The sequence below is a fragment of the Saimiri boliviensis genome, chromosome 10 (assembly GCF_048565385.1).
Source record: "Saimiri boliviensis isolate mSaiBol1 chromosome 10, mSaiBol1.pri, whole genome shotgun sequence".
Classification (NCBI taxonomy): Eukaryota; Metazoa; Chordata; class Mammalia; order Primates; family Cebidae; genus Saimiri; species Saimiri boliviensis.
Genome location: NC_133458.1, coordinates 39759625 through 39773210, shown reverse-complemented (window position 1 = coordinate 39773210; position 13586 = coordinate 39759625). Strand labels below are relative to the sequence as shown.

At 38.5% G+C, this 13586-nt stretch overlaps 1 protein-coding gene across 14 annotated transcripts in view; it reads left to right on the top strand.

Annotated features, from left to right (window-relative positions):
- ST7 (suppression of tumorigenicity 7) overlaps positions 1-13586 on the top strand; it is a 294435-nt gene that overhangs the window by 233942 nt on the left and 46907 nt on the right. For all 14 annotated transcript variants that reach the window (XM_039472839.2, XM_039472837.2, XM_074379175.1 and 11 more), the window contains one exon: positions 51-165. In XM_039472839.2, the coding sequence (XP_039328773.1) occupies positions 51-165 (115 nt within the window). The remainder of the gene's footprint in view (positions 1-50; positions 166-13586) is intronic.

Sequence of the window (13586 nt, the reverse complement as noted above, 5' to 3'; positions counted from 1 at the left end):
AAAAGGATAAGAAATATATACTAATTATTCCTTGGTTTCTTCTGTCCTAGTTAATGAAGGAGTTCCCTCTTCTGAGCATGTTCAATATCCATGAAAACCTTTTAGAAGCCCTTCTGGAACTACAAGCATATGCTGATGTTCAGGCAGTCTTAGCAAAGTATGATGGTAAGTCCTTGGTTATTTTTATTTACTTGACTGTTCTTCTTTCAATGTATTTTCCCTGATTAGATTGGAAGGGTCATTGTAAATAGCACAGCACTTTGGTAACTATACTCTTAGAGAATTTTCACCTACAGTTTTATGATGATGTTTGGCAGAATCTTAGATTTTCATGGTTACCAAGGGCCAGAAATGTGACATGGCATGTGTCCCGTTCCTCTCCTTCCCTCCCTACAGACTCCCCTCATGCTCGCCCATCAGGTATTTATGTCTACTCTGCTCTATTACCTCTGTGGTCATCAATTACCCAGAATCCCACAGGCAGTACCTATCCTGTTGGGGCAGCATTGACTCTTAGAGCTCTTGTAATAACTCCACATCAGTTGACTGTGACCATTGCCTATTGGTAACATTGACCCTTTGGAGCAATGTAGAACAGCTAGTATCCCTTGTACATGTGACAACTCAGTAAATATTGGAAGGTGAAATTATGTCCCCTTCATCCCAGTGCTTCTCATTAGCAGCAGAATATCCTCTTTTTTTTTTTTTTTTTTTTTTTAATGGCAGGCTTTGAAGTCCTTTTACCATTTTGGTTACTCACTCATGAACTTATTCCATTTTGCCTCTTCCTAAGAAATCAGAAAAATAAACTGGTCATCCTAGGTATTTAAACACCCTAATGCTCATATTGTTATCCATGAAATTCATTATTTGATTAGTTGGACAAAAATTGTCCACATAATTACCTGCCATGACATAGTTTCTAAAATCTCTGCAGAGCTTCATACTATTCTGCCTTATTTCAATAACCATCTTCCTAAAGTGTTTGCTTGTAAAAATGGATATAGGAAGTGATTACACATTATATAATCATTTTTTACTCTCTAAAGTATTTTTTCTTTAGTAAGCATCTTCAGTGCATTTAAAGAATTATTCAGGCTGGGCATGGTGGCTCACTCCTGTAATTCCAGCACTTTGGGAGGCTGAAGCGGGCAGATCACTTGAGGTCAGGAGTTGGAGACCAGCTTGCCCAACATGGTGAAACCCCATCTCTACCAAAAGTACAAAAATTAGCTGAGCATGGTGGCACATACCTGTAATCCCAGCTACTTGGGAGATTGAGATAGGAGAATTGCTTGAGCCTGGAAGGTGGAGGTTGCAGTGAGCTGAGATCACACCACTGCACTCCAGTCTGGGTGACAGAGTGAGACTCTGTCTCAAAAAAAAAAAAAAAAAGAATTATTCAGATCACAGAGCATATAGGGCAAACTACCATTTGGGATTTTGGTTTTTTTGGGATAGGGTCTTCCTCTGGCACCCCAGAAGGAATATAGTGATGTGATCATAGCTCACTATAACCTTGAACTCCTGGGCTCTAGCCATCTTCCCACCTCAGCCTCCCAAGGACTACAGGAGTGTGCCATCATGCCTGGATAATTTTTAATTTTTTTGTTGACATGGGTTATCATTATGTTACCCAGGCTGATCTCAAACTCCTGGCCTCAAGTGAACTTCCCCATCTTGGCCTCCCAAAGCACTAGGAGTGCAGGCATGAGCTACCACACCTGGCTGTTGGGTCTTATTTTTGTCATAATTCTTCATAAGGAATCTCTGAAATGGGTGAGAGTTGTTATCTCCTATAGTTGGGGGAACTCAGGCATTATGAGATTGTTTTTGTTTTTGTTTCCTTTTCTTCAAAATCTTGCTCAAATTTATGGAAACTAAAAGCCTTCAGCCAATGATGGCATCATTTTGCCTGTGCAGACATAAGTACCCTGTAACAAGATATATGCCACCTAGTATGGAACTGATTTTGGAAACAGAGAAAAGTATCTGTGGAGCACCTTAAAGTAAACAAAATAAGGACTGTTTGGCTTTCATGTCAGCTCACTTGTATTCTCTGTTTATATGCTAAAATCTCACTCACTGTTTGGCTAAACAGTGGTCCAAGTTTAGGGGTCTAAACTGTTGGGCTGCCTGGTAGGCAAAATCCTCATACGTTGACATTCTTTTAGTACCAAAGGAATTCAGTCTCATGGCCATGGGTTCAGGTGGCAATGCACTTTTCCAAATGCCACTCTGTAACCATCAGTGCCTTAGCAATTCCTAATGCTGACCTGTACTCAATGTGATATATCAAGCCTTAAGAAATAAAACTAATGAGTAGAGCCTTTGGGATGATAAGCCTCTTAAGTCTCTTTTCATGAAGATCTCAGTTCATTACAGAAATCATCAGCCTTATAAGACTCATTATAAAATAAAGAAATGGAACTCTCTATTGTCTCTAACTATCCCATTGCACAGCCTCTGTTCCACAACAACCAAAAGCTGATTTATTAGATTCTGATAACATATGTTCACATTATTTGTTACAACAGCCCGTCACACCCTGTGCTAAAACTTGGCTCACACTTTGAAAAAATTCCTTTGTTGCAAATGGACAAACTCACCATACCAAGGCCCTTGTGTTGAGCTTTGTTTATGTTGTATACCTGGCAACAGAGATGATGTTCTTGTTCATTATTCATGGAAAAAGAGCCTCATTAGTGGCAGGACACATCTTGTTGCTGAGATGCCTCGTTAAGGGTTTTGAGTTCAGCAGTTGTCAATAGAGTACAGATGACCTAACACCGACTGAATTCTGAAGCGAGCTTTGGTGCTGACTTGGCTCAGGCCTGTATCATTTACAGTAGAAATATAATGAAGTGGCTGCTGAAGTTACTGTTCTTGAGATTGTGGAAAAACATGCCTCTTGTTTCTCACCCCATATTATGAAATGGAGTCTTTCAAGTTCATCCCTGCTGCTTTTCCTGGAGACGTCTACTGAGCTGCTGGTTCCTTATCTGGCTCTGGGCGAAGAAGTGGGTGCTTTAGAGGTCTTGGAGTACAGACAGCTTTTAGGTCATCCTGTTCTTTACCCTGGTTCAGATGTCTAATCTGTGAGATGCTGGAGACAGCACTTAGAATCCCAGCCCCTTCATCCCTCTCTGTAGAGCCACACCCGAAACAGCAAGATTATATGTCATTTTTGCTAATTGGAATGCTCTGGTTGGGTAGCTATTTTTTGGATGGGTTATAGGTACAGCAGCCCTTTTTTATTACATTTGCTAGGTGGCTGAGTTTTTTAAGTAGCATGCTGGGAACACAGTGGGATCAGTTCTGCTTTCCTGACCTTTGTAAAAAGATTTTGAAAAATGGCAAGGCACTGCGGCCAGGGATTGGGGTGGTGAAGAATATATTTTTGGGGAAAGAAGGGAGGCAAAACATATTCCCCTTGTCTCATTGTTCTTCACCACCTTAAAAAAAATTTTGGCTTTGAGTTTGGAAATCAGTGGCAATCATATACTCCTGTGTCCCCACAAGGATTACCAGTTGATTGGTCAGATCTCCTTGTAGTCTGTAGTCTGATTTTGATTTTGCCATTGAGGTAACTTCTAATGTTTTATTATTCCAGGTGTTAGTCTAAAATACTGTTTGCTATCCTCAGGAGTTTTCATACTCTTGTATTTGCAATTTGTGAATCAACATTATAGGTGGGCAGTTTTATTCCAGGAGGCTGGTCCTGGTTTTGTAATATTCTTCATGCAGTGACTAAAATAACAGCAGCAACAGCTAGCGTTTATTGAGTTTTTATTAATGTGTCAGTATCAGACATGATGTGAACCACAAGCATATTTGGTAGATGCTATTGTTAGCCCCATTTTGCAGATATGGTAACTAGAACAAAAAGAAGATAATTAACTTGCTCACAGGAAGAACCTATAATATCAAAGTCATATAGGTTTTATGTTATGAGAGAAAAGTGATCGACCGAGAACAACTTCATTAAATATGATGTGAATTCTACAAGGAAAGGAAAGCCAGAATTAAAACCAAGGTCGTCTGACTCCACCACACTTACACTCTTTCTGCTCTTGGAAGTATTTATTTGTTTTTATTAATACCATTGTTCTTCTTGTTATTAGCCACACTTTATTGAGAACCTACCCTGTGCCAAGCATGTTATTAGCTTGGAATTCGCTTTACCCTTACAATAACCCTGCAAGGACGGTTAACCATTTTAGCAGATGCAGAAACTGAGGCTTTGTGAGATTAAATAACTTACAAGACCACATTCTTAGAAAACTGCAGAGCTGGGATTCAAATCCAGATCCAGCTGGCTCTAAATCCCATGTGTTTTCCATAAATGTAAGCCTTCCAAAAGTGATGGGCTGGGCCTCTCTCACTCCTCTTACAAAGGCATGAATTAGGTGGGCTGAAGCCATGGTGCAGAATTTTAATTATGCCACATTGTCTTTTAAAATTTCTTTCTAATCATTCTTTAAGAACTGAGTGTATCATTATTTGCTTGTCTTTCTGAAACTATCTTCAAAATATGACTTCCCATCTTCAATCAACTTGTATCTGATTTTTTTAATCACAAAGGGGATTTGATGTAAGGTGTTCATTTGAGATTTATCTTTTTCTTCAGTCATACATTTGTTATAAAGACAGCAATGTTTTCAAGATCATTAAGTCATGAGAACCTTCTTTTAGAAACCATTGCAAAAGTTGTTACAAGCTTTGGATTGCCTTTCAAAGAAGTTTATAGGCCACCTAGGTTGAAAATTTAAGTCGCAAAGATTAGGGTGGGAATGTGGAAAAGAATTCGTGTTTCTTATTCATTGTCATTTGTGCGTTTCAATTTTAGAAGAATCTCATAGAGCAAGTGAATGCAGGTCTGAGTGCTGTAAGGTATGTTTGGGAACATCTAGTTCTGCCTGTCTCTAGTTAGTGATCCTTGGGGATACTCGAAGGCAGTCGTGGTTGGTGGGAAAGAGGTGGATCAGGTCCCAGCTCTGCGTTTCGCCAACTGAGGGAGCTTGAGCAAATTACCTAATAGTCCAAGCCTTGGTTTCTGTCTCTGGAAATGAGATTGAGGCTTAGAAAGTCTAAATAACTTGCCCAACATCACACAGCGGGTAATTTGTTGTGAGGATTAAAGTAGTTTAATCTATGTTAAGTATTAAGAACAGTGTGGCACACACAGTAAGAGTTTAGATATCATTTGGTATTATAAAGAGCCAAAAGTGCCACTCCTAAACTTCACCACTGTTCTTCATTAGTCTTGTTCAAATGGAAAACCATATATAAAATGTTGCAATGAGAGAATAAGAGCCCAGTCTTGTGCCCTGCAAAAAGACAGTGTTATGACTTCTTATTAATTATGGATCTAATAGGACATACAAACAGATATTTGATAAGAATGAAAATTCTTAGTTTTATCTATATTTTTGGAAAGCTGAAAAAAGAAATGCCAGGGATTTTTACTCCTGATCAAACAAAAAATTACTTCTTTGGGTTCATAGCAACTTCAGCCTCTGAACAGTTTGTCCTTATGGAAATAAAGATCTAAACGCTTTTGGATATTTACCCCATTAAGTCATTTAGTGATTGCCCTAAATTTGGGGCAGAAACTTCCCTTTTCTTCCCTTCTTTCTCAAAAGAACTAGGGACAGCTGGTCTTTCTTACAGTCACAGAAGTTATATAAAAGCAACCGCTATATCAAGATCATTTTTACTGATGCCATCAAGCCCATCCTAAATTAGCATTATTATCTGCCATCTGGTAATTTGCAGAGGGTATACTTTTTAGAACAGGACATGTTTCTAACATTGGAGGAAATACTTTCATCTCAGTAGATTGAAAACAGAAGTCTAAGGAAAGTCATTAGGGAATCACTCTGTGTTGAGACTATTCAGAGAAAAAGCCTTTTGCTGATACTGTTTTGTAGAGTCAGCATGTAGTTATAACTAAAAATTTTGTAAACCTTGTTCATTGCCCAAGGCCTTATAACCAGCACAAGTTATTCAGCTATCATCATAGTTCATTTGAAATGGTTACTAGATACCCTGTCTTTTGGTTAGGCTGTTTTCCATTTATATTTGAGGAATAAGTAAAAATAGGAAGGATTTGAGATGTCTGGATGTCCAGTGAGTAAAATCTGTATTTGTCAAACACTTCAAGTGTCAGGCTGTCCATACTTCCAAAACAGTACTTTTCAGTCAACTATACAGATGTGAATTTTGATGCCACAGGCACAAGCAGCTTCTGAAAATACCCACCACAAAATTAGGCTGCATATTAGAAAGAAGATTTGGTATGCTATCAGTTTCTAGTGACAGACTATAAACCTAGTTCAGCTCCTTTCCCTGGGCTGGTTGTTACGGAAAAGATCACAGATACCAGTCAAGTGCTCTAAGAAAGTCCTTGTGTAAAAGATGGGCAAATGAACCACATTGGACACCAAGAGGTAGATCTGCCAAGAGGACTGGGCCTTTGAGGTTACTTTAGAACAAATGATAGACTGTCAGGGGATGAACTATATATTGCATTGAGCAGAAGTTCTGATAATAGATGTCATTTCAATGAGGACTGTATGCATGACAAACTTCTGTCTCTGATGATGGAAGACCTTTGGTGAATGCATACGTCTGTAATTCACATAGTTGGCACATGCACAAATCCTCCAAATTTATTTTGGGTTTGGTAATCCTTATTGCCCAGTTATCATAATTTACCAAGATAACATTCCTCCACAGCCAGCCATTACCATCACAGAAACTATTGTGTTTGGCCTCAGGGCACCAGCCACAGAAGGGCCCTCTGACACTTCTAGGGTAATCCAGTCCAAAAGTTGCAAATAACATCTGGTGTTTGGCTTTGTAGCGTAAGACGAATTTTTCTGGGTGTAGTTGAATGTGTATTGCCTGTCCCTCCCCCTGCCCAAAATTACTAAGGTCATGTAGAATTTCCCAGTTGAATCATTGAACTCCCAGGTGGCACATCTTTTTGAGGTTCTTGTATATCAATCCCTTTTATTTCTTCAGTGAAATTTTTCCATTTGGTTGGAGGGGAACCTTGGATTGGCTTTTTGAAAATGGGGCAAGAAGAACTCATGCTGCCTGGTATAAAAAATAACAAAAATTTAAGGACAGAATCCTGTATTTCTGTTTTCTTTGCATCATATCATGAACAAGTAAACTGAGAAATTAATCACATAATGTAAGAACACATCACAATCCACAAACAGATTATGAAGGGGAAATGGACTGCTGTTTAAATTTGTTTTCTGTTTTTGTTTGTTTGATTGGTTCATGCTTCCAAGAGCATCTGTGAAGGCCAAATATATTAGATTATAGGAACTTCAAGTGTATCTGGGAGAAATGATATCAATTTGTTGCCTGACCAGGAAAACGGATACTTGATACTTCATAATCTTAAAGGATAACAGAAAGTAAATAGGTTAATTTTTTTCAAATTATTTCAGCAAGAATTTATCAAATCCTTAGGTTGAAGTACTAACTTCTGGGTGTTTTGGATTCAGAGGTAAATATATTCTATTCTCTGTCACCAAGAAGTTTTCAGTCTAGTGGAGGAAGATGTTAAACAAAAATAAAAAAAAAAAAAAACACTAAGGCGAAGCGAGCTGAATCAGTGCTCAGTGAGTCTGTTTGAAACAAACTGTGGGAAGTGCAGAGAAAGAAAGCCTTTGAGAGCAAGGTTGTGCCTCTTTCATCTCAACGCCTGTATCCTAGGGTAGTCATTGGGAACATCTGTGGTTGCTGAGTGAATCGGTAAATAAGATCTCACTATGACATAGTGTTCTCATTTGTGAGATGGTTTGGGTTTTATATATATACTTGCTGCCACCTTTGAAAAAATTTTAGAATCATGTATATGAGAATTTGACCCTCAGTTGACTTATCTTATGCATAAGAATAGTAATGATCTTTTTAAAACTACATCTTGATTGTTATTATTGGGAGATGAACAAAAGGATAGTAGGTCAAAAAGTTATCATGAAAAAGTTATCCTGTCTTAAGTTTTGCCCTGTAAGTTTTCTGAGGCCCATCTAATTGATAGTTTTACTCATAATTACAGACATTTCTTCCAAGATTATTGAATTAAAGTTTGGCTATTATGAACCACTTATGACTTTTGAAAATTCAAGAGTCATTCTCCCTAAGATGACCTTTTCTTTCAGCAGCATCATTCTAATAATGGGTCCTTAAGGAGTCAGAGAGGTGTGGTTTTCCTTGTTTTTTTTCTACTTTTCTTCAACCTTGTTTCAGTTTTTATTCTATTGTTTTTTCCTTCCTGCCCACAATTTCATTCCACTGCTGTTTCAAACAGGCATCTATATTATAGCACCAATACAATTTCATGCACTCTGCTAGAACACTGTAAGCAAAGATAAATGCAGTACACATGTTGAGAAATAACAAGTTTCCGACTGTCTGTTAGAACATACAAGATTGATCAATTTTAGCTTCCAGGAGCTAAATTAGATGTAAATGTTTGCAAATCGAAGGCAGCAATATCAAGCGATTTGAGATGTTAGTACATTAATTTAGGATTTTATTCAGCAAACACTGAGCACCAAGTATATTTCAGACATTGTTTTTTGTTGTGGGTACAAAGTGATGAAGAAGCACAGCCTTTACTCCTAAATCACACCATGTACGTAGGACAGGGAAATAAGAGAACAATTGTTATAAAATATAAAGACTGTGATACACTTTAACCCAAGATGGAAGGGGCACTGCACTCACGACAAGGTGGAGTCGGGGGAGCCTTCCCTTTGTAAGTGGTGTCGAACTGGACAGTAAAAGTGCTTGAGGCAAGGAAAGCATATTGAAAGGTGCAGAGGCACAATTGGCATGGCTTATTTGGAGAATTGTCTGTATCCCTTAGAGCAGAGGGATGAGGAGGGATGCAGTGAAGGGCAGAAGATGCCTTGGGTAAGTTAGCAGTGGATGGAGGTGTGTAGTGGGAGCAGAACTCCAAGGGCTTTGCCTCAAGCTTAGATTTTATTTTATGGGCCTTGGAGAGGCTGGAGACAATTTGAGCAGAGGAAGGCCCAGAGTGAAGGGAGTGGCACAATACATACACACTGTGTCCCCTTTTGGGTGGAGGAACTTGAGAGATCAGTGTGAAAGCACTCAGGTATAGAAGAGTGTAGTGCCACTGCAGAGGGCTGGTAGGTGACTTCAGACACTACAGTGGAGCACATTCTGTCCTGGAGGGAGACATTTGTGAGCTTTTCTGAACATTGGTATAAAAGAGTTGGAATTTGTTTTTTCTTCCTTAAGCAACAAATGGGAATCCTAGTGCAGAAACTTTTGTCTCTTGGGTGACAAAACTTCTTATTCTAAACTATAGCCAATTTATTTCATTTGCTCTCTGATAATCTCTTAACTACAGGAAATTGAGCCCTATGTAGACTCACCATAACCCACAGATAATCTTTTGAGGTAGTGTAACTAAGGGTAAAGAACCTGCCAGGACCCATGCAACCCATCAGTGCCTCCCTACTTCTGCTGAGTCATAACAATGACATGAGGAGAAAAAATGTGGAAGAGGGGAACAGGTGGCATGTCCAGCTCTATTTTGTATAAAAGCTGTGTATTTGGAGATAGTAGAAGACATGATGTGAATGACTGTATAAATATCACTTGCTAAAATCAAACCATCTGAAAAATTCCTGCCTTGTTGATATTTCAGTTGCTACTAAAGTAGACAAAGCATGAGAATAATACCATGGATTTAATTCTTACCAAAAAGTAAGAAGCTTAAGAGACAGAGACCATATTATGCTGTAGCTATAGTTAAAAAAAAAAAAAAAAAAAAAAAAAAGCGGACTATTAGGCAGAGGTGGACCTTGAATCTGAAACAAACAAAAGTAACAAAAAGCGAAAACCATGCTCTTTGTTTTCTTTCTTGCTTTCTTCTCTCTCTCTCTCTCTCTCTCTCGCTCTCGCTCTCGCTCTCGCTCTCGCTCTGTTGCTTGGGCTGGAGTACAGTGACATGATCACAGCTCACTACAGTCTCAACTTCCCAGGCTCTAGTGATCCTCCCTCCTCAGCCTCCCAAGTAGCTGGGACTACAGGTTTGAACCACCATGCCTGGCTAGTTTTTTTCTATTTTTTTGTAGATGTGAGGCCTCACTGTGTTGCCTAGGTTGATCTTGAATTCCTGGGCTCAAGTGATCCTTTGCCTTGGCCTCTCAAAGGGCTGGGATTACAGGTGTGAGCCACCATGCCCAGCCTTTTATTTGTTTATTTTAATTCAGAGGAAAGATAAATATGAACCCACAAATGGAATTTCAATTAATATAACTTACTCTGTGCTGTGACTATTTGGCATAGGGGATATAGAGGGTTTTTAAAAACAGGTAAATGGTTCATGAAGGATGGAAGAGTAAAAGTTGAAATGCAATTACTCCCAATGGATAAAAGTGTAAGGAAACATAAATGATTATAGTGTATGAAAAGATCAGAATGACAAATAGCTAAATAAGTACATACAAGTCAGGTGTAAACTTGTAAGCAGGTTTTCAGGGTGGTTAAAGACCAGAGGAAGCAGAAATCTCACACATTACAGGATTTAATGTATGACTCTATTGTCCAAACAAAACAGTGAAGAAAGTATAGGAGAATGATGATAGGGAAAGCAGAAGCAAGTATCACACTAGCAATATGGGATAGTGAAAGGACATGGTATTGCAGGGTCAGTTCTGCCACTGGTTTGTTGGATGGCTCTTAAGAAAATCATTTAGCTTTGCTGGGCCCATATTTCTCACTTATGAAAGAAAAAGGTTTAGGGAGGTTGATCTTGGCAGCCCTGTACTGTTGTTCAGTTTTTTGTCTGTATCTTGTGATAGTACTGTTTTGAGCAGAAAGTATTGTATTAATATGTTACTGAGGTAGAGTTATTCATTCCTATTTTATATTTCCCTTTTATATTTTTTACTTTTGAAAAGAATTTTGTTAAATAAGTCAATCCCAACCAAATTCTAGAAATGACTATGTGGTTTTTGACCACAGGAAAAAAGGAAGTAATGGGGGATCTGACATGGATTTTTTAAGAAGGTTGTGTCAAATAAACACAGATGAGATAGTGCCTGTGAAAATACTGATATTCTTAATAGTATTTAAATGTTTATCCTACTGGTTTAAATGGCCCTTTTCTTCATGTTTCTGAAAGAGGAGAAAACCATAAATGTGTTTACATCTTTATTTAAGCAAAATATTTGGTAATATTTTAAATGCTGTCCTTTCAGGCACCATGGGGCAATGTGGATATAAAACCTAATTAATCGGTGGTTGCAGACATGTCATTGCAGACTGTTGCAAATTGAGGGTGATCTGTAGAGCCCTCTTTCCAGATTCTCTCATTGGTATTGCCATGGTCAGTATTTCTAAAAATCGTATCTTGGAAACAACATAGCACAGTTTAAAATCATGTGCTCTGGAGACAAATCTGGAGATTTGTTCTGGATTTGTGATATTGGCATGTTTTTTAAACATTCTCTCCTTCATTTTCCCCATCTATAAAACAGGGCTAACAGTCCTACTTCATAGGACTGCTATAAGGATTAAATAGGATAATGTATATAAGTGATTAACACCAGTACCTGGTAATTAGTCCTTGGTAAGTGTTAGCAGTCATTTTGATGATGATAATGATCATTTGGGGAAGAAAGTATGGAGGGAGCAAAGCTGTGGGTGGTAGCTTGAATCAGAAAAATGACTAATAGGCTGGAATGATGTGCTGAAACTATTAAGATTTAATAGCTCAGATTTAATTTTAAGATTTGAAATTTAATGGCATCAGATGTGAAATCCTGCCTATAGGTTTTTCATATATATTTTTTAATGTTCATGGCTTACATAAAAGGGAGAAAAGACCAGACTTTAGCTGAAGTCTATTTGAATAGAATTGGGTAGTGAGGGAGTTGTTGACCACACAGTCATAGGAACAGACAAGGAGTCCCAGCTGCTCAACACCAGGGCCGTTCTAGCTGGTATTCAGAGATGTGTAGTGGCCGGACCTCCTCAGACTGCATGTTTTCCCTGAGCTCTCTACTGGTCAGGTTTGGGGGATTTAGAGTATTGTTTTCATTATTAATTCTTGTATTTCAAAATCACCTGTGGCCAGATAACAAAAATAGGTAGGTGAGAAGTTCTGAAGAATACGTCAGTTGAGGAACGGGAGTTATTTATCCTATAGAAAAGATATTTAAACCATCTTAATGCTTGAAAGGTTGACGAACAATAATCAGATTCTGTTATATTGTGGAAGATGTAAGTGATTTTTAGATAAAGATTTGTAGAGAGAATGGAGTCGGGCAGTATGATAAAAGGCAAGTAAAATGTTATGGAGGTCAGATTGGTAAGATAAGATATCTTCAGGTGACCACAATATTTTAGGTTTTCTCTAAAAAAATATTTTCTATTGGCTGGGTATGGTGGCTCTTGCTTGTAATCCCAGCATTTGGGAGGCCAAGATGGGCGGATCACTTGAGGTCAAGAGTTAGAGACCAGCTTGGCCAACATTGTAAAACTCCGTCTCTACTAAAAGTACAAAAATTAGCCAGGCATGGTTGTGTGCACCTGTAGTCCCAGCTACTTGGGAGACTTGAGGCATGAGAATTACTTGAACCTGGGAGGTGGAGGCTGCAGTGAGGGAGACTGTGCTACTGCACTCCAGCCAGGGTAACAGAGTGAGACTCCACCTCAATCAGTCAATCAATCAATCAATCAATAAAGAGAGAGAGAGAGGCATACATTACATGTAGTTACCTGTATAACTCTTAAGTGCAAAGTGGGATAATTTTTCACTTACGTATATACTCATGTGACTGCTACGCAGAATGAAACAGAACTTTCTGACATTTTAGAAGGTTGCCTTATACTCCCTTCCACCCAATAACTGCCCTCCAGCCCAGCAGTAACCACTTTCCTGACCTTTATCACATATATTAGTTTTGCAAACTTCACGATACCACTTTGGAACACTGTCTAACAGTTTCCGGTGAAGTTAAACAGACATCTATCTTCAGATCCAATAATCCCATTTTTAGTTACATATCCATGAGAAATGAGATTTCTCAAGCTTACACAAAAATGGTCACAGCAACTTTCTTCATAATAGTCTAAAGTGGGAAAACAATTCAGGTGTCCTTTAGCAAGAGAATAGATAAACATGTGGTGTATCCACACAATGAAGTATTACTCATCAATGAAAAAGAATGAAACAAAAAGGAGTACATACTCTCTGATTCCATTTGTGTGAAGTTCAGGATTATAACTTTTAATGAAAGGCTTGCATGACAATTTGATTTTGCATGCCTAAGATGTTTGGGGAAATTTCTTCTTTCAGAACACTTCTATAAAACATAAGATGGCAAAGAGGTGGAATAAAAATTGATGCTAGCAGTTCAGCTTTGCCTAAGTGAGAAACATTTTTTTTTTTTTTTTTTTTTTTTGAGACGGAGTTTCACTCTTGTGGCCCAAGCTGAAGTGCAATGGCGCGATCTCGGCTCACCACAACCTCCGTCTCCTGGGTTCAGGCAATTCTCCTGCCTCAGCCTCCTGAGTTG